The sequence below is a fragment of the Neurospora tetrasperma genome (genome assembly GCF_000213175.1).
Source record: "Neurospora tetrasperma FGSC 2508 unplaced genomic scaffold NEUTE1scaffold_4, whole genome shotgun sequence".
NCBI classification, from domain to species: Eukaryota; Fungi; Ascomycota; class Sordariomycetes; order Sordariales; family Sordariaceae; genus Neurospora; species Neurospora tetrasperma.
In genome coordinates, this window is record NW_009799102.1 from 2,343,955 (window position 1) to 2,364,035 (window position 20,081).

The window sequence follows — 20,081 nt, forward strand, 5'->3', positions numbered from 1 at the left end:
GGTACAAGTAGCGCTGGGGTTCTCTATCATCTTGGATGTTAGTGGTCATCTGGACTTGATGATAAAGAAGTTCAGGTCTAGAGTACGGGTGGGCATACGGGTTTGTTTAGGCCTTTCTGGTCGGGGTTTCCTTTGATCTTGAAGGTTGGTTACGATGCCAGCTTAGGTTGATGATGGAAAAAGTTCAACTACAATTTCGATGCGTAACACCATCTTATTCATAATGTTTTCAAGGACGTTTCGGTTGTGGAAAGTGCAACACCAGCCTGGCCATCTGTTTCCAACATATCAAGCAGTAGCCCTCCATGGCATATCGGCTGCCAAATTTCATCGAAGGAAACCGGGCAGGTACCAGGGAATTGACGCGCTGTGCATCTATTCCCTTGTTGTTGACACGGCAGAATATGGAAGTTAACGGTACTCCCCAACCGCTCGATGCTGCATTAAAATGCTGATGATCGGGCATATTTGGGGATATCTAAGCAAGTGTCAAGCTACTGTACCTACACCTATGCGTTTCCGCAACCCCAAGGAAACCTGAAACTCCAAGTAACAACTTCGACAGCCTCGTTGGATTATGGGAAACTGGCTTCGCTCGTCTCGAGATTCAGGCAGCTTTCGACTGCGAAGTTACGAGCTGGCAACATGGAAAGCACGCACATGCGCCTTGAATTCAATCGCAACCGTTTGGTAGGTAGACGTTCCTCCCGCCGAGCGTTTCTGCACTACTACTCCAAATCAAGTCGTACAAATACAAACGGCACCGGTAGTCGTCATACCGCAAAGACTCGAGCTATTGACTATTGGTTATCTTGAGTATCCTGGAAATCAGGAATAGTCTGTAAGCGTATTGCAACATTCCTGCCCGCCAGAAATTGATTGCATGCCAGGCGGTGAATCTGAATGTCGATAGCTCTCAGCGCCCTTTAGAAAACAGGGAGAAAAGTAAGGGGCGTCGATTCGTTTATCACGAAACAGCACCTCTGTGGTGTTGAACAAGAAAAGAACAAGATGACCCAAAAGGGGTTGCAAGTAAACAAACCTGGGTTGACGTTGTGTGACCCTCCAGATCCATCCGTACCCCGTGTTTTCTCCACATTCTCCAAACCCCGGAGTCCGGAACTTCCCCCTCTTTGTTTCTTTGTCAGGGTGTCTTTCAATCATGCATCAAGGTTGCACTATGTAGGCGGTACGTACCATACACTAGTACTACATACTTATGTACCTGTTCTCGGCCAAAGTGCCACCCCCGTTTTCACATGTCAGACAAAACCCACTGTTGGGATGGATCCCAGGACGCCGATTGGGCGGCGTTGGGACGAGCATGACGACAGGCGATCATATGCATCCCGACCCCCGGCGCCGACGACCACCCTTGCTACACTAATAGACTGCAAGCCAACACATACATACCTTCATTCCACTGCCATCAACCCTCGTCGCTGTTCCAACCTCACCTCACCTTACCTCACCTCACCTTGCTTCCTGTTTCATCAACTAATGCCCAACCGGTTTTGCCTCTCTTCTCCTTTCTCCCTTCTTTTGCTTTCTGATAACCTTGCGCAGTGATCGCAAAGCATCCCAACCAAGGCACTTTTGTCCTTCACAGACCAAAATCTTGGTGCTGCTGTATGCAGAACCATCCGCCATCAGACTCTGCCTGTTGACCAGCATCATCCTGCGTGCCCACCACCAGCCCACCCTGCACGCGTGCTTCTGAAAGACGCCGAACGCTCTGCCCTTGGCGGTCCAACTTGTTGCCTTGGCTGTCCGAACCCGGAATCATCACAGCCGGTGCCAAATCTCATGGACAGGCGATAGTAACGCGACTCTGAAGTGGGCGATTGCTGTTAGCAAGAAAGAAAGGGCTTTGTTTACTGCCTTGCATTCAGCCCCTTCCGATCACGTTGGTACCAGGCCGCGCAACCTGATATCGGGCACCGGGGATCCAAGCCTCCTGAAACCCCGTCCATCATGATAGACCACCTCCTCGGACGACCGTCTGCCAAGTCTCGGAGACTGCAGGTACTCGCCGTATTAGGCTTTTGGTCCGCCTACCTCATCAAGTACGTCCCAGTCATGACACCAGACACCAATAAGCACCTAGATTGACACCATCTCCACGCAGGGGTCACAAACATGGCCCGCCCGGCTTCCGCATCTTCTCTCGCCTTCTCTCCCGACGTCTGACAACATGGCAAACCGTCATCTTGACCATGATCTACCTGTACGCGGCCCGCAACTTTAGCACCCTCGTCGGGCTCGCCAGCCCCGAACCCATGGCCAACATGTATGACGCCGCCTACTTCCGGGCCACGTGGGTGCTGACTGCGTTGGACGCCGGCTTCTGGACCGCCATGAAGATTAAACAAAAGTGGCTGCGCGATATCTCCAGCATCGCCTTCTCGCTTTTCTACCTCGTCGCCGCCGAAAAGGCCGACGAAAAGGTCCGCAAGGTGCGCGGCAACCTCACGGTCGAGCACCTCCGCGTCAGCTGGAACAAGGGCGTCACGTCGCCCTACCTCCGCTTCGTGCAGAATCTGATGCGACCACGGTTTACGCGGTGGCCGCCCAGGCAGATCAGGATCCCGAGGCCAGCGACGAGCGATTACAAAGATCCGGTTGCCGCTTGGCTGTACTATGATGGTCCGTTGGCGGATCTGGAATATCATAACAAGATCATCTTGGATATCCCTGGTGGCGGCTTTGTGGCCATGGATCCGAGGTGCAACGACGATAAGCTGTTTTCTTGGGCCGCCAAAACGGGATTGCCTATCTTGAGTTTGGACTACAAGAAGGCGCCCGAGTTTCCTTATCCGTATGCGCTGAACGAGTGTTATGATGTTTACAGTACCATCATCAAGACCAAGGGGCGGTGCATTGGCTTGTCCGGACGAGAGGTGCCCAAGATCGTAGTCACGGGTGATAGTGCGGGAGGAACGCTGGCGACTTCCATGACGCTTATGATCGTTGAGAGCGGTTCGTCGCCTGTTCGTCGCTTTCAGGGAGAGGCCAACCTCAAGGTACCTGATGGCTTGATTCTCTTTTATCCTGCGCTGGATATGAACATTGGCAGCTGGATGTCGGATGAGCAGATGGCGTTGATCAAGGACCGAAGAATGCGCGGAACCAACAAAAGAATCGTCCAGCGCAAGACGTCTCAGTACAACGACTTGGTCGGCACCCCCGCCCCATCGGACGATGAAGACGACGGTCCTTCATCTGGCCCCAACCCCGAGCCCAGCCTGGTCAAGGAGAAGGAGCCATTGTCAGCAGCTCGCTCAGCACCGGAATACGCGCACTCGGGCCCTTCAACCTGGTCGCATGCCGACATTCCTTCCCTTTCCTCTTCCAGGTCCGAGAAATCCAAAACCACTGAGAAACAACCCAAAGCAAAGTCCTCTGCTGTCGTAACGACAACCACCCCCTCACCCACCGCCGCCCCGCATAGCCACCACCCCCAGCCCATGCGCACCCGCCTCGCCATGTCGTCCATGATCTCGTACTTTGCCGACCGTGTCCTCACGCCCGAAATGATGCGCGCAATGATCATCCTCTACGTTGGCCCTCACAACCGGCCCGACTTCTCCTCCGACTACCTGCTCTGTCCCATTCTCGCGCCCGATATCTTGTTATCCAAATTCCCCAAAACCTATTTCTTGACAGGCGAGCGCGACCCCCTTGTAGACGACACGGTCATCTTCGCCGGTCGTTTGAAGAGGGTAAAAGCGGCCATGGTCGCTTCTGATGGGACCAGGACGCAGTATAGAGAGGAAGACGTCGACGAGGCGATTAGAAAGACAAATGGGAAATGGGATGGAAAGCAGGCGGCTGAGGTGGCGCTGGTGCCGGGGATTAGTCATGGGTTTTTGCAGTTTGCGGGGGTGTATCCGCCTGCGTGGGGATTGTTTGGCAAGATTGCGGGGTGGATGGGGGAGGTGTTTGCAGAGGCGGAAAGAAAGGAGAGGGAGGAGGAGAGGGCGAGGAGGAAGATGGGCGTTGCTGGTGGTGCCAAGTTGGAAGAGAAGGCTGAAACAGGAGCGGCTGGAAGGGGGACAAATGAGAAGGGTGTCGGTTTCGGGGCAGTCGAGGAACACTCAGCTGAAGAAAGAACGGGGAGACATCACCGTCGCCGCGGGACAGGAGGAACAGAAAGCAGCGCCGACGAAGACAAGCCATTGGAGATGGGCGGCAAAGCCCGAACAAGAGGAAGAGTGGCATTGAAGAATGCCGGCTCTATTTCTGAGGGGAATGCTTCAACCTCGGCAGATGCTATGGAAGGCATGGTGAACGAAGACGGGATCCATGTCGTCGAGGGAGCAGAAGGAGATGAGGAAGCCGGGAGTGATACAGCGACTGAGGCAGCGATTGCGGCGAATACAAAGGTCAAAGCGAAGAAGGCGCCAAGGAGGATGAAGCTGAGGAGGGTCAAAGTGGGCGATGAGGATGGGGCGCTGTTGGTGAGGCTGGATAGCTCGGATGATATTTTGGGGAGGAGGATGCAGGGGTTGGCGGGAGGGTTGACGGGGTTGCAGGAGGCGGAATGAGTAGGTAGGCGGGTGAGGTGTTGAATGATGATTTTATGAGCTATGATGGTTCTCGGTATAGCTGTTGTTACCTAGGAAATGGATGAATGTTGAACTTTTAAGAAAAACGAGGTTTGATTTGAGATGTGTAAATTGCGTCGACTGTGTGCGTGAGGTGGTAATATTTTTCTTCGCCACGCAGCGCGGGATGCCTGCCTGCAGTGGTGAAGCCTGTTCTTACAGTGGGTTTTAGTGAAAGCTTCCCTGTGTGCCGATTACCCCCACCAGCGGGGACGAACTCATCCCCATCACTTGCGCACTGTAAACTCTTGACTGCTTCTTGAAGGCCTTTGCAAACTGGAATGAGTAATTTGATTCCTTTTTAGCTTTGAAGCCCATTACCATACTCTCATTGTTATATTGGAGGGCAATAATTGCCAGTGTCCCAGAGGTACGTTGGTGGTGAGCGCCACGCCGATCTTGCACGCCTCACTAGCTAACCGCTGTAATTACAAGGGGGCCGATGAGATTTGGTGTCTTGTTGCCGACGTCTTTACTGAAGGATAACCTTGATGAACAGCAGCATATATTGTGAGAAAAATTCTGTTGCTATTTGATCGTGCCTGTGATAGTTTTCCAGTCATATACAGGGTTAAGAAGGGTACGAACCGTGCGAGTATCCAGAGAGCTATACTCACGGCGATGGTCTGGCCAAAGCCCCATGCGTTGTCCGGAAATGCGTCACGATGCGTATGAATGCCGCTAGATCAAGCCACGAGATTGATAAGCCCCATCGATGAGAAGGCCATCCTTATAACATTCTCAAGATATGGACCCAACTTAACGTTCAATTGTACAGATCGAAGCGCTGAATCAAATCCATATCCACCGATCGACAAATACCCATATCGTGTGATAGACGGCCCAAGCGACTTGGAGGAGGCCTCTTTCGAATCCCGGCGCTGGAAATCCAAGATCTACTACATATCTGCCTTGAACAAACAATCCACGTGCTTTGAGATTATTGTGAACAATAGTGGGAACCGTAAACGCAAACAATAAAATACAAGACAATGAAAAAAAAATCGGGGTTCGAGCAGTAGTCATTGAGGCTCAAGGCTATCGTAAGACAAAGCGACACTGCAGGAGTTGGAATGCTCTTGGTCTATGTTCCATGTTAAACCGGGTTTATCACTGGATATCCAGGCTTAGACGAATCAATGTCTTAACCCGTCTGCCCGTCGTGTGAAAGTTGTATGCTTGTTGTGGTTCCAACTTACGCAGTACATCGATGCTAGCGAGATCCGGGTTGCCTTGAAACTCAAGTTTTTGCAGTAATCCCGTGGGGAAGTGATTGGTTGTATGTCCCATGAAAGATCAATCGATTGATCTGAAGCAACAGCGAAAATATAGTAAAACCTGGCTGTGACGTTGCCACACATAATGTTATCTTCGGTCGTCGTGTTGCGGCAAGAGAGAATGGACTCCCAGAGCGTTTCCACTGAAAGTCGCCCTGGGCACGTCGGAAGTGGACGGCGAAGGGCTGTAATCCAGACATGCCTATCTGCTTCGTAAGCGCCTTCCGTTCTGTAAGAGTCGAAAACATACATACATATATACGCACAGTGTCCAGCGTTCATTTTGAGAACCGTCTACTGCAAGGAGTTGCTGGCTGGGTTCGGCGAAGATGTGTATTTGTCGAGATCCGAAGCACTCCGGGAACGGTGTCGAAGTCCAGTGAGCGAGGCCCTTGAAGGACCAGGCAACTGGCTGCCTTAGATGTAGACCGAGCTGCATGAGCCCATAAAGTGGCTCTAGTCCGTGAGGAGTGTCCCGCAATGGTCGCCCAACCACCATATCATTATTGACAGAATACTGGCTTTTTCGATCATCAAAAGTAGCGCTGCAGACAGCCACGAATGCTCGCGCCCATCCCCCAGCTGATCGTCTGGTGATATGTGTCGATTGAGTAAGGTTCAAGTGGGGTATCTTATTTCTGAAGGCTAATTGTAACAAATCGTACTCATGAAGGCTTAGTATGACTCTGCAGCTCTTCTTTGCTTCGCAGGTTGAGCCCGGGCGTGACCAGGACTTTTTGTTCCTCAAGGGGTGACGCTGGGATCCGGGTGGCGTCAGTGCATGTGCTGATCGGTGTTATGGTCTCCTCCACGAAATCCCTTTCCTTGTTGTATTCCGTTGGCAACTCGAATCGGAATTCCGTATCCATTTCCACTGGCGGCACTTTTGAATCAAGTTCCGATGGTGGTAGTTTATCGGTATGTAACTCCGCCGAGCTGATTTTGCTATCTAGTTCCGTTCTGCTTCCCGCCCCGCTGGTACCGTGCAGTTCAGGTGTACTGCCGGAGCTAGACCGTAGATGCCTCGCTTTCTTGGATTTCTTTCTCCTGATAAGCACAAAGGAAACGACCAGTGCTCCAAGAACGATGGCAGCAGCGATAGCTATGACGGCCCAAACCCAACCAGCAACACTCTTTGAGCCCGAATGGCTAGCCCCTGTTGGTGACAAAGGGGTCGTTTTACGGGTGCCGTAGCCTCCTGCAGGTATAGTTGAGCGAGTGGATATGTCGCTAGTATGCCAGCCAGTCCAGTCGGCACGTGTGATTGTTGCGATCACAAGCTCGGTGACCGTGATGGTTTCTCCAGTAAGCAAAACATAGTTGTTGGTCTGGATGGCCTGGTCGGTAGTCAACCAAGACGCGTCAATGGACGAGCTGGTGCCGGTGGCGCTGCTTGGTGAGGCTCCAGCAGTTGCAGTTGGGTCGAATGGCGCCGTTAGTGTGTGTAGGTTTGATGCTTCAACTCCCGTCGTGCTCGTTGGTTGTTGAGTTGCAATGGTGCCAACCACTGTGGTGGCCACTGGCTCGGGCGGGCCAAGTGAGAGAGTAACTGTTGCCCCAAGGTCGATACATTGTCGAAGGATATCACCGAAGTAAGGATCAATGTATTTTTGGTAGGCGACAGCATAAGCCGAATCAGTTGTGGTCCCATTCTTGATACAGCTATTGCAAGAGTCGAACTCTCGGATAAGGGGGCCGTCAGTTGCACATAAGTCTTGACGAGTCAGAAGAGATTTAGATTCCAGAAAGGCATCATCTGTGATGGGTCTCGGTCAGTGGCTGTGTCATGACAAGAAGAGAAGAGAAGATTTGATAGTAACGTACCACATAGCTGGAAGCACGTTTGGGGCACTCCCAGATCGACCCCATCTCTAGGCGTCACTGAGGCCCACATGTTGTCAAGTCAAGGAGGGCGGTTGACAGGCGAAAAAGACAGAACAGAGCAAGACGAGCCCAGGAGATGCTTGGGAACACAACCGAAGGAACGAACTGGCGCGCCCATTTAAGGAAACTCGGAGAGGATTTTCAGGGGTACCATTTCCCAGCTGGTATCCACCATTCTACTTTGGGTTACCGTCACTGCCTAGGGTGTTTGGGTGTAAATCATGTTGACATGTGCTTCCCGGCGCAACAGTAAACTCGATGCCCGGCACTACTAGGCCATGTTGAATGGTCCGTGGGATTGGGGAGGTTGGAAGTTCACGAGATGTAGTCATGACTCGACATGACATGACAGAGATTTGCGCTGGGATCGGGTAAAAAACCTGGAGATGCCTGGCAGTCGTCGGTATGAGGCAGCAAGAGTGAAGCATGGGTCTGGATGATATGTACCCGACCATCCATTCGGATCTTGGGATGCGCAGACATCATTTCCGTTGGCTCCACGACAGCTACACTAGAGACCTGGGGAAACGAGGATACGAGGCTTCAGCCACAGCCTGTCGGGTCACCTCAGCGCCACAAGTGACGGGATTGAAGGGTGGAAGTTCGGGCGGGTACTGCCGCAATGGCATCCATCCCATGTCACTTCGTGGCGGAGGCAGGCACCCACTAAATGATGGGGATCCTCATTCCATAGTGTACCCACTGAAACCCCACTGATTCACCAACACGCGCAGCTGGAGGTTAACCACGTCATCAGCGCATCCGGTTACACACACTCAGAGAGTGAGTGATACAACGCAAGGCAGAAGAGCCAGACGGGAGCACTCGACCTCGCTCACGTCCAGTCCCCTCTCGCAACCACGTGTAGTGTAGTGTAGTGTAATTAGACTTTTGCGCCTGTGTACTTGTCGTACACTATTTAATCAATCTCGCATCCATGAAAAAGAACCTAAACTTGCGCTCTCCACACCATGTCTCGGATCGCGGACTGTTTCTCCCACCAGACTTGGAGCCCGAGCTTATTCCACTTCCAGTTGGTCTCAAGGTCACGGTCCCTGTAGGTCATGGGCCTGCTCACTTCTTCTCTTCTCTTCTCTTCTCTTCTCTAACTACACTAGTGTCCTCTTTCGCAATAACCTCGACTGGCACTTATACACTACTGATTAGGCCGGACAGTCCGTCTGAGCACAAGCGCGTGCGTAGTGTGTGGTAGGTATAGGTAGCTACTCTTCTTGTTCAGACATTGCCGTTGGCTTTGTGGACCATCGCTCGGTATACCTAAGTGGCTGACGTCAGGTACCTGCATAGCAACTCGATCGTCGATCAGTGCGCTTCCTCGTCGCGTCGCCCTCGAGTCTTGTCACCGCCCGCTTCAAAAGGGCAACCAAACCATGTCCAACACGACCGAGACCCATCATACCTTCGGCCCCTCCTGCCGACTAGCGCCCATCACCGAACCCGAACCCATCGATGGGCTCGAGGGCATCCCGCCTATCAACGCCCAGTTCTTCTACTCGTCCACCATCCCCATCGATGACCCCTTGTCTGCTGCCACAACTGTTGGCTCCTCCGATGCGAAAGCAGCAAACCTACCACTGCGACCCTTCTCCCCTGGTGATAACAGAGATCTAGAGCGGGCGTGGCTGGGCTTCTCCTCCGACAGGGACAGGAGGAATCACAGACACGCTCAAAGAAACCGAAGTCCGAGTCCGTCTCTCTCAAAGGAAAATGCCGAGAAACTTGCCGCTATCGTGGCCCTCCTGGCTGCTAAGCACAAGGACAAGCATGATCGGGAGGGCCATTCCGCTTTCTCGGCCCTGGCCACCACCGAGAATGAGCATGACCACAGTGTCCCAGTATGTTGCGCCGAGCTTTCGATCGATGCTGACGCAGAGTTAAGAAAGGAGTTTTGCGCCGTTACCAGACGTCGCCAGCCAACCCTCGACCACGACCGCCTTATTCAGGAGGTCATGGCCCAGTTAACTCGCTTGTGGGCAAATTCTGATACTTCGCAAGAGTCCTCGGCATTTAGGCCCTCAAGTCTTCCGCTTGGCACTAGCCCTCTTCAAAGACTTTCTGGCTCTTTAGAGGTAAAGCCTTCCTCCCTCAACGATAACCAACTTCCTCTTTCGACTATTGGCAAGATGATTCCAAGACCCCCGGTCGTGGATGCTGGAATATCAGGCAAGCCGTTCGTTCGCGTCGAATCACTCAGCCGGTCAGTCGGTGCTACACCAGAAGACAAGCCGTCCAGAGAACCATCCATACGTGGCCTTCCATCTCGCTTAGGAGGGAATGATAGCCGAGCGGCTAAGCGCATCGTCAAAGAGGTCATCCGTCAGGCGGAAGATTCGGTTGAGGTGCCTGTTGGTATCTCGAGACTGCACATGGTTTCGCTGCCAGTTCTTCAGATGAAGCCAATATACTGGTCGCCTGTCAATGACATATCCACGGTGCAACGCGCTACGTGGTTCTATAGGTAGGCATTGGCGCTCCGTACAACCCTTCTTAGTCGACTGCTAACACTGATTCCCAGAGACACCATGACCCCCGTCAAGCCTGCTGTCGCTAACCAGCTAGAAGCCGGCTATCGAGAGTTACGGGTATGGGGTCAAACCTGGAAGGACGAACTGAAGTCTGCGTTAGATGTAGGTGCGCTAGGCGAAGAAAAGGTGTCGCACCCTTTGTGGCCAGAAATTCCGGACAAGCGCCCCAAAGTCAAGGACGACATGCCTCCCGAGCCGCCAATATCGAGCGATCCGTTTTGCGCCGCCAGATGTTTTCGTGGAGAAGCCGCAGCTGAAGGGACACTCGAGCATGTGCATCCCGATCAAGAACTGCCGCCGCCACCACCCGAACCCTATGCCAACTTTCATGTCATCTACAAGGACAAGTCCGCTGCATTCTTGCTAAGGCCCAGCCAAAAACCTAGTGCATATCATGGAAGACGGCCACTCCAAAAGATCATGAGAGGTATTACTGTGGGAATCCCCGTGGTGCGCGGTTTCGACCAGGCCATCTGGGACAAAGTACACCAAAAGAAGGGCACATCGGCAAATAAAGCGCCCAACCGCAATACGCCACGGCAGACGAATGTTTCGGGTGATGGTTGCCCAGCATGTCAAATGGAGCAGGATCGCGGCCAAGTGACCGATCTTCTTTTGATTGCGCATGGCATCGGTCAAAAGTTTGCCGAGCGGGTTGAAAGTTTCCACTTCACGCATGCCGTCAATGCCTTTCGAAGAGCTGTCAATATCGAGTTGGAAAATCCCATGATCAAGCCGGTGCTCCGGCCTGACCAGAATGGTATCATGGTGCTGCCTGTGAATTGGCGTCATCTCCTCAGCTTTGAAGATGGCGGTCCCAGCAAGGAAGAAGACGCGTCCGCATATACTCCTGACGGTTTCGGGCTGAAGGACATTGAACCCAACACAATCCCTGCCGTGCGCAGCATGATCTCAGACGTCATGTTCGACATTCCTTTTTACATGTCTCACCATAAGCCAAAAATGATTGCCGCCCTTGTAGGCGAAGCAAATCGCGTGTACCGGCTATGGTGCAAGAACAACCCCGGCTTCGCCGACAAGGGCCGCGTCCACCTCATTGGGCACTCGCTCGGCAGCGCCATGGCGGTCGAGATTCTCTCCAAGCAACCGACCAGCGTTCCCCGGCCCTTAGATCTATCCGGAACACAGCCGGAAACCCGCCACTTCGAGTTCGACACCACCAACCTCTTCCTCCTCGGCAGCCCCGCCGCCTTTTTCCTTCTTCTAGAAAGAGGTAGCCTCGTTCCCCGCCGCGGCCGCCTCAAGCCCGGCGCAGACGCAGCCGACACGCTCAACAAGGATATAGTCGGTGACCTCGGCCGCTTCGGCTGCATCGCCGTCGACAACATCTACAACATTCTCGCCAAGGAGGACCCCATCGCCTACCTGCTAAACGGGACCATCGATCCCATTTATGCTTCCAGCCTCAAGACCGCTTACGTGCCCACCTTCACCACCTCCTTCTTCAAATCCGTCTCCGACTCCCTCCGCGGTCTAGCTGGTTTGTCAACCTCCACCTCCGCACCCACATCCAACTCTCCCAACCCCTCTGATCCGTCGAACCAATCAACCGATCCCACCGGACACCAATCCCAAATGCTGTCAACCTCCAAACCCCCCACCTTCCTCCGCCTCCCCTCGCAGCTCGAACTGGAAGTGCATGATTTTTCCCGGGAAGAGGTCGCCGAGAAGAAGGCCTTTTTACTGAACGACAACGGCCAAATCGATTACTATTTGAGATCTGGTGGGGGCCCGCTAGAGATCCAGTACCTGAATATGTTGAGCGCGCACACGAGCTACTGGAACAATCTGGACTTGATTCGGTTTTTGTGTATTGAAATTGGTAGGAGACCAGGCAGGGAGAACAGTTTGGGGGTGTTGAGGGCGGATAAGATTGTTCGGTTGCGGAAGGGGGAGAGAATGGGATAGTTCCTCAAGGAGGATTCGTATGTGTGTGATGAAGAATGAGGTTATGACGGGAATGAATGACTTGGGCTTTGGAGTTAGCATACGGGTGGGTTTTTTTTCTTTTTTTTTTTTCTCTTTTTGTTATTTTTCTGTTTACGCATTGCGTTGCATTCGTTTGTTCTTGTTTGGGGAGGATAGACTGCCTGGTTTTGAGCATGACGAAAACGAAAGACGGGAGGGAGGCTCGTGTTGTTTTTAACTGAAAGCTCCAGCTGTCATTTAGCATTTTTGGCTTGATACCCTTGATGATGAGACGAGTTTTTTTTTTTTTTTTTTTTTTCTCATAAAGCTAGCTTTAATATACGGAATAGAGGGAAAAAAAAAAAGTTGTTAGACAAGTTCGAGCACATGTGTCAAACCACACACAAAAGTTGCTTCTCACATTAACAGACGGGTTTCCCAAGTGAAGGCTTTCCTGAGAAAAAACAAAAAAACAAAGCATTGATAGGCAGTACTTTCATAAACAACAATCACATACGACCATACCCGCTGGAAAACTCGGGATCCCGTCCGCTCTCCCATAGATAAGCCAGTGAGGGCCAGACTAGTAGTTGGGTCGGTGACGACCAGCGAATCCCTGGTGTTGTATGTTTTTTTCCCTTTTTCTCGTGAAGTCTGTATGTACTTCTCCTTTTGCTCACCCTCGCTTTCTCCCTTTTTTATCTTTCCTTTTCTGCTTTTAGGGGGGATTAGGGGCCATGTTCTATGTTCACTTTTCTCTCTTAACGAACCAGACTAAAGCCAGATAAGCAGCATTTCATCTAGTAGCAAGATGGCCCGTATCATATCGTACCTACCTATCGAACAAACGACCATCGTTACTTAGCACAAGGATCGATACATCATATCCCATCAAGGACTATAATTGCTTCCATCCCTTTGGTATGAGGCATGGTGTTTCTGTATGCGTGTGTTTGTTCGAAAACAAAATTACTGTCTTGATGAAAAAGAGAATACAATCATCACATCCAGACTTGGTTCAGGTAAGATATCCCTTTTATTCTTGGTACAATATTCCTTCATTCATTAAACTATCCGAGAGTGTCTTTGAAACATTCATCCATGACCATGAATGCCCACCAGCTGGTTGGGACTCTCTGCTGACAAATTGAACTCCGATATGCCCATCCTTTGCGCGTTCAACGCCCATAACGCCAACCTTTTTCCTTTCTTTCTGTATCATCAACCATAATCGTGTCATCATAATCTATTCATGGCGTGTCTTTTTACAGGCCTCAACAAATTTCTCGAAGACGGCGTAAATGAAAACAAACAACCTTTCATTATCGAGCTGGCTGATGCCAGTAGTAGTAGTAAAATGCCGTAGGACCGCTTAGTACCCTAAACCAGTGTAGTAGCAATCAATAATCCCGTCCAGGTGTCCGTCCGTTTCCCCCAACGCCGCGCTTCTGTTGAAAGTATAATGCAATGGTATCGTAGGTAAAAGCCAAATTGAAAAAGGGAAAGAACACAGAGCTCCTGAAACCCAGAAAATAGGGACCTGAGCACATTATCTCGTAGAGATATGCACTTGTGCGGAATCGGGACTTTGTTCCAGGCTTTGATCTTTCAATCTCCCGCCCCTGTCCTGATAATCCGCAGTCCATCCATATGATCTTTCTTCCCAGCCTCTTTCATCGCGATGGCGAAAATGAGATTATGGGATCAACCCAAACGCCGTCGCTTTGGCACTGCTGTTCAAGAAGATCAGAGAATTGCCCCCAAATTAAAAATCGCCTCTCAAATCACATCACATATAGAATTCACTTCAAGCACAATCCGTACCTTCACCACGCAGCCTCTCGGGTCCATATGGCCTCCTTTGCCTTTCCGGAATCGCCGCAGCCACTTCGGCGCTCTGCTGTTCGTCCTCATCCTCCGCCTCGTCAATGCCATGGCCGTCCCTGCCCGTGGGCTCATGCTCCGCCACATTCTTGCGCTTCTTGCTCTCGGGCGCCTCTTCGACCTCGACGGACCGTCGGCAGACAGGGCAAGTGTTATGCACCTTGAGCCAGGGCGTCACGCACTCGCCGTGGAAGAAGTGGTTGCAGGGAAGGAGGGTAGCCTTGTCGCCGAGCGTCATTTCGTCGACGCAGATGACGCATTTGGTCTTGTTGTCCTGGCAGCCCTGGAGCATTTGCTCGTCAATGTCCTTAACTCGGAGCTTCTCAATGGCGGCTTGAGAGGCCGGAGGGGCGCCGCCTGGGTTCTGCGCGGCGTGCTGCTCGCGCAGCTGGGTGATGATGCGGTCAAAGGCCTCTTGCGAGTAAACGCCGTCGTTAACAAAGTTGAGGTTGCCGAGAACAAGAGGACTGAGAGGGCTGAACATGGCGGACAAGATGGCGTTCATGAGACCAGCTGGTACGGGACCAGATCCAAAGGCGGATGATTGGCCTTGGGTGGCTGGCTGGGGACCTTGCTGGGGCTGTTGCTGCTGGGAGGCTTGTGGTTGTTCGCTACTGGATTGTGGCTGTTCTTGCTCGGAGGCTTGTGCTTGTTCGCCATTGAATTGTGACTGTTGCTGCGCAGTGCCTTCGGTCTGGGTGGTGTTGCTCGAAGCATTGGATGCCGGAGCAGTGTGGGCATGAGGAGGCCTAGGCGTAAAGAAGTGCAATCCAAAGAAGGTAATGGGGGACGGACCAGAAGCGGTAGAGCCGTTAGGAGTGGGACCATTAGCAGATGTGTTCGAAGCGTTAGATTGCTGGTTATTAGGCTGCTCATTCGATTGCTCGGTAGATTGCGCCTGGCCATTTGGCTGTGAGCCAGCTGGTTGCTGTTGAGATCGTGGGGTGAGAGGCTCGGAAATGACGGTGGTGAAGAAGGTCACAGGAGGGAAGATGAAGCGGATATCGAAGTGCTGGGTGTTGGTAGAGCGGGATCCAGATCGAGGGGCTTCGGTGTTGGAAGCATTGCTGGTCTGCTCCTGAGTGCCTCGGGTGTTGGTCTCATCCGAAGTCCGAATGTTTCCGCTGGTTGTTGATGTGCCGTTGGCTTCGGTCTGTGGTCTCGCATCATTATGGTCGTTGCTCTCGTTGGCATTTGGGGTCTCTGTGTTGGAGGTTGTAACCTCTGTGGGCTGTTGAGACTCGGTCTCGGTGGCAGCAGCAGAATAGTCAGGTTGAGGCTCGTCCTCTGCAGGCGCGTCTTCTACGGTAGCAGGCAAGGGCCGGCGGTGGAAATGGCGCGGGTCATTCTCAGGCGTGATCTGGCGATCCTGGGTTAGTAGCGTTGTCCTGGTATCCAGAGTTGTTGGCGAGGTCTGGTTGCTGACAATTTCCGTGGTTGCGTTGTTGCAGGCAGGGCACTCGAGGGTTTCGCCCTGGCGCTGCCACTGGTGATGGCAGGCGTGGCAATACATTTGGTCTGGTGATGGAGCTGTGGAAGTAGACTCGTTGTGTATCGAGTCAGCCATGTTGGTGATACTCTGGCTGGCGTGGCAGTGAAATATTTCAGCTCTCGAATCCTAGCGGATAGATCGAGTCGAAGGAGTCAAGCAATAGGACTCGGCGATGTGAAAAGTTTCATCAAAGGGAGTACAAGTGAGAAAATATTGTCCAGGGACCAGACGAGTTATTTGTCTGGAGATATTCAAGCGGGAATGTGGATTATGAGGAGTAGGTAGGGTAGAGTATGGAAATGAAGAAGTTGAGGAAGTTGTAAAAGGGCAAGAATCAGATATCGAAGTCGAGATTGTGGATTTGTAAAATAGAAAGGGGCAAGACCGCCACTTCTGCACCACCAAAAGAGGTTTGATAACGAAGTGGAAGCTGCCCGCGTGGCCGTGACCCTTTCCGTGGTTCGGTTTTAGTGTAGATTGACGTTGCGTGACGCGATTCGGGGATATCGCTGACACATACTCGTAACCGACAGGAATGGCTGTCGACAGCGCGGTTCCAGCAGTTGTTGCTGTCAGCGAGCTCTCTTCTAGAAACTGCGATTGTCGGCCGCCCCTTTCTACACGGTGCTATGGAGGTCATCCTTGGCCAATCACAGTGTACCACCAGCCACAATCAAGCGGCGTTTACACCGTAGGTTGGACCCTTTGTGGCTGCTGCTGCTGAATAATTGGCGCTTTCGGACCTGTTCGGCAACTACTACCTTATGTAATGAAGCGGTCCAACCGGTTATCCGGGACGGCTGGGAATCATCCAAACTCATCAAGCCGCACCTGCAGATCACCGGACGCATTTCGTCATTGCGCTTTCCGGGGTATTGATTGTGGTCCCTTTGATTCATGTTGTCATCCCGAAATCAGTTCTTTGACAGCACAGCAAGCTTCACGAGGTGCGACCAAAAGAGGAAAGAACTTCGACCAGTGGCAGGGCACGTGTGCAAATGCTTGCACTTAGCTTCTGTACTTGGTGCTGATTATCAACAAAGTCCGGTATAGTGTAACGGTTAACATATCGCGTTTTCACCGCGAAGCTCGGGGTTCGATTCCCCGTACCGGAGTTTCTTTTTTCTTTCTCTTTTCCCTCATGTTCTTTTCCCGTTCCAAGTCTGGTTTGATCCATCATTCGCCTTTTCAACAATTTGCTTTTTGTTTTGCGGACTTGGTTTTTGGAACAATCGAGATCCGAGATCAGGATGACACCTTCGCGAATGATCCGAGCGGCTTTTCACATTGCGCTTTGCCCAACCGAGACGCCTTTTACGTTTCCGCTCCTGCTGTACCTCATCTCACAGCTGCGCCTTTATTTTGCTTAACGCCGACGTTCAGGTAAACTGCACTCGATGCAACCCAACTAACTAGAGGCAGCCAGCGTTGCACCTCATAAGGATGCTGTTATTTTGGGGTTTGCCCGCGGCGAGCGTTCTCGACTCTTCTCCTCTTTCAGCTTCGGTATCATGATTACCTCTAGGGGCATTTTTTTTTTTTTTTTTCTCTCTCTTTCCTTTCCCCACAAACAATGGCGATAGTCCTTGCCCGTTAAGATCGCTAATTTCTAGGACGCATGTTCCCTTTTTCTATGTGTCGTCCATCTTGGCTGCCTGGAAAATGGCATCCTGCCATTACCGCCCACTCGAATGTGAAACCCATATCCAGATTCTTTATATTGACCTGATGCTCACTGACAATGAACAGCTACTATCGCGATCGCTTGTTCATGCCAGTCGGCAGGATGGCTCGGTCTATGACGCACTTTCTGGGGACCTTCCGACTTCTGCCGCGAAAAGTTCATCGACGGCTGCAAGCTGGCCATAACTGCCAATCTGGAGATGGCGCCGAAGAGTGTACGACGAGTGGCATATCATATGCAGGGCACACCAAGCCCGATTTCAGTTTGGGCGGACGGTGTCTATATCAACCAAGAAAATGACGATAAATGCGAGCGCAATCATCAGGTGCGCCTCATGTCGCGAATTTACAGCAACTGCCGGACAGGTCTGATGTACCTAGGAGAAGAGACGGACGGTAACGAGAGTATAGGACCGACTCAGCACATCGTCAACGCGTATTACCGACAATACAAGAGGCACTTTCAATCACGAGACTGGACCCATCGTTCGCCAGCTTCAAGGAGAAAAGTGCCACCTATGACAAATTGGATGGGTGGCGTCGTCTCGGAGCGTTACTATGTCGCCCATAAATCTTGGCGGATATGGGTGGTTCAGGAGTTCGCATTGCCTCAACGGATTCGCATGATATGCGGAAACTGGGAAGTTGCTGCCATTATTGTCTCGAACATGGCATCGATTTCCCCGGCCTGGGAATAGTTACCTACAGTCATGCAAGCGCTACACGGCGCCACCGGGGGGACAGAGGACTAGACTGGGAAGGTTTTCGAAAACGCCCCACATGATATGAGATCAAAGCCTTGACAAAACAATCGGAAAAGTTCATATTGCCCTGAATGGGCGTTCACTCCTTGTTGAAGGCTGCTATGTTGGAATCGTCACAGCTACAAACTGTTCCGCGCCGAAGGATATTATCCGACTTATGAACTGGATTGAAGAAGTTAACACGATGGCAGCAAAGAGCCGATGATACCCTTGTGGTTTTCAGACAGAGGAAGTTACAAGAGCGAGACCGGTGCCTGAAGAGTTCAAGTTTACTTGTTGGAGGTGTGGTCGGCTCGCTTTAGCGGACCCTGACCTCTCTTATCATGCCGGATGAAGGAATTCGGCACGCTGCTGATCAGTTTTTCCACGTTGTGACTGGCGACAGAAGGGTTCGAAGTTTTGTATTACGATTGATGGCATGTTTGGGTTGATTCCCGGCCATGCTGAGATTATAAATCGTATTGTGGCGGTCAGAGGTGATGCGCGTCTGATCAGGGGGAAATATGCCATCGGGAAAAAGTGTTGGAGAGACTGGAATTCCAAGCTATACGTGGCTGGGGCATGCGTACATCTACGACATATGAATGAGCCTGAAGACTGGGAGGTCTTTTAGGTCGACTAGCCATTGGTGTACGCTTCGTAGTCATTGAGGTGATTGAAAGGACGGTGGATATCCAGGTGAAACTGCCATTCTTGTTTAGGTTGGTTTCGTGGTAGAAGAGCCACCAGCATATTTTTCCATTTCAGACCGTCAACCATTCCTTCCCCATACCTTCCTCGTCACAGAAAGAAGGGTACTGCTCGTTTTGATCCCACTACGTCAACAAAGCAACAATGTCAGCACGTCACGTCAAACTCTACAACACCAGAGACAACTGAACTCACATGCTCAACAATACACCCACCCTCCATGCGATACCTATCAACAATCTCGCCAAAGTAATTGGTCCGATAGTTCAACCATCCAAACTCGCCTTTGAACGTTCTTCTCAACGGGGTGATCTGGATCGAGTCCCAGTAAGGACCGAGGGCATCGAGAGCAGCGTTGGGGCCGTTGGCGCTGGCGAAAGGGTTATGGTTCTGTCACTCGTCGACCAAATAACACCGTTAGTATACGGTAAGTAATATCAAATGGCACTACCGGGGATGTGAGGAAGAAGAAAAAGGCATACAATGTACGTAGCATCAATGTACTCAAACGCTTCAGTCAAGTTCTTGGTTTCAAGAAAAGCGTGGGCGAAGTTCTCGAAACGTTCGGCTGATTCCTGCTCGGTGGGAGGAGGGCTGAGTTGCGGTTGGCATGGCGCTGGGGTTACTACTGCTCTTGCTTGGTGGACTCTACTTGAAATCACATCCTCGAAAGGTGTTGGGGCGGCGAGGGTACCGAGGGGTGCTACGAGAAGGAAGAACGAAATGGAGGCGATGTCACGCATCCTTGCTTTTGATTCAGCTTCCTCTTAGCCTCTTGATGATTGAACTCAGGAGAAGAAAGAAAGGCTCAACGCGACGATCTTTCAATCCCACTTTATAGATAACTACATGTTATCTGATGCGGTAATGGCCTGAACTTGATCTCAGTTAACCCCCCTTTTTCTCTTACCTAGCCCACGGATGCCATAGTCACTGGTGATACCTATAGCATGTCGTGGCCTTGGGCGAATCATGTTGGAGATTGAAAAATAGCCGACGGGCGGGACGAGTATTTTGATCGAGACAGCCGTCTCATCTACGACGTTGTGAAGGAACATTGTGTTGCGATGATGAAACGGAGCACCGGTCGGCTAATTGGCGATAATCTGGGCGTGGCATTTGATCCCCCGTTCGCGTTGGACACAACGAATACTCGGGAGTGCTGTCCTGCTTCCGAACTTGAAGCAGTGGCTGCCGAAGAGGTTCATCGTACTTGTAGACAGGGTATATATAGAAGTAGGAACAATGTCTTCCGCAACTAAAATGATTCGCAATCGCTTCATATGCCATTTTACTCTTCACATGTCTGAACTGCACCTACCCCC

General features: G+C 51.6%; 7 protein-coding genes across 7 annotated transcripts; 3 read left to right on the plus strand and 4 right to left on the minus strand.

Annotated features, from left to right (window-relative positions):
• Positions 1 to 1,011: 1,011 nt before the first annotated feature.
• NEUTE1DRAFT_123197 (uncharacterized protein) lies at positions 1,012 to 4,667 on the plus strand (the record flags this gene model as incomplete). Its single annotated transcript, XM_009853993.1, has 4 exons — positions 1,012 to 1,189; positions 1,672 to 1,768; positions 1,893 to 2,066; positions 2,129 to 4,667. The coding sequence occupies 4 exons, from the start codon at positions 1,012 to 1,014 to the stop codon at positions 4,545 to 4,547; spliced, it is 2,868 nt and encodes a 955-aa protein (XP_009852295.1).
• A 1,830-nt stretch (positions 4,668 to 6,497) lies between these two features.
• On the minus strand, positions 6,498 to 8,018 carry NEUTE1DRAFT_65526 (uncharacterized protein; the record flags this gene model as incomplete). The annotated part of the gene is made up of 2 exons (XM_009853994.1): positions 6,498 to 7,640; positions 7,709 to 8,018. The coding sequence occupies 2 exons, from the start codon at positions 7,776 to 7,778 to the stop codon at positions 6,550 to 6,552; spliced, it is 1,161 nt and encodes a 386-aa protein (XP_009852296.1).
• Positions 8,019 to 9,159: 1,141 nt separating this feature from the next.
• NEUTE1DRAFT_123200 (uncharacterized protein) lies at positions 9,160 to 12,243 on the plus strand (the record flags this gene model as incomplete). Its single annotated transcript, XM_009853995.1, has 2 exons — positions 9,160 to 10,247; positions 10,305 to 12,243. The coding sequence occupies 2 exons, from the start codon at positions 9,160 to 9,162 to the stop codon at positions 12,241 to 12,243; spliced, it is 3,027 nt and encodes a 1,008-aa protein (XP_009852297.1).
• Positions 12,244 to 12,660: 417 nt separating this feature from the next.
• Positions 12,661 to 12,891, minus strand: NEUTE1DRAFT_45995 (uncharacterized protein; the record flags this gene model as incomplete). The annotated part of the gene is made up of 1 exon (XM_009853367.1): positions 12,661 to 12,891. A coding segment is annotated over one exon (231 nt), but the record flags the coding sequence as incomplete, so codon positions are not given.
• A 1,130-nt stretch (positions 12,892 to 14,021) lies between these two features.
• NEUTE1DRAFT_123201 (uncharacterized protein) lies at positions 14,022 to 15,851 on the minus strand (the record flags this gene model as incomplete). Its single annotated transcript, XM_009853996.1, has 1 exon — positions 14,022 to 15,851. The coding sequence occupies one exon, from the start codon at positions 15,692 to 15,694 to the stop codon at positions 14,051 to 14,053; it is 1,644 nt and encodes a 547-aa protein (XP_009852298.1).
• A 1,517-nt stretch (positions 15,852 to 17,368) lies between these two features.
• NEUTE1DRAFT_95362 (uncharacterized protein) lies at positions 17,369 to 17,774 on the plus strand (the record flags this gene model as incomplete). The annotated part of the gene is made up of 1 exon (XM_009853997.1): positions 17,369 to 17,774. A coding segment is annotated over one exon (200 nt), but the record flags the coding sequence as incomplete, so codon positions are not given.
• A 634-nt stretch (positions 17,775 to 18,408) lies between these two features.
• On the minus strand, positions 18,409 to 19,631 carry NEUTE1DRAFT_65531 (uncharacterized protein; the record flags this gene model as incomplete). Its single annotated transcript, XM_009853998.1, has 3 exons — positions 18,409 to 18,758; positions 18,952 to 19,126; positions 19,246 to 19,631. 3 exons carry the CDS (start codon positions 19,497 to 19,499, stop codon positions 18,558 to 18,560), a joined length of 630 nt encoding a protein of 209 aa, XP_009852300.1.
• Between the last annotated feature and the right edge of the window lie 450 nt (positions 19,632 to 20,081).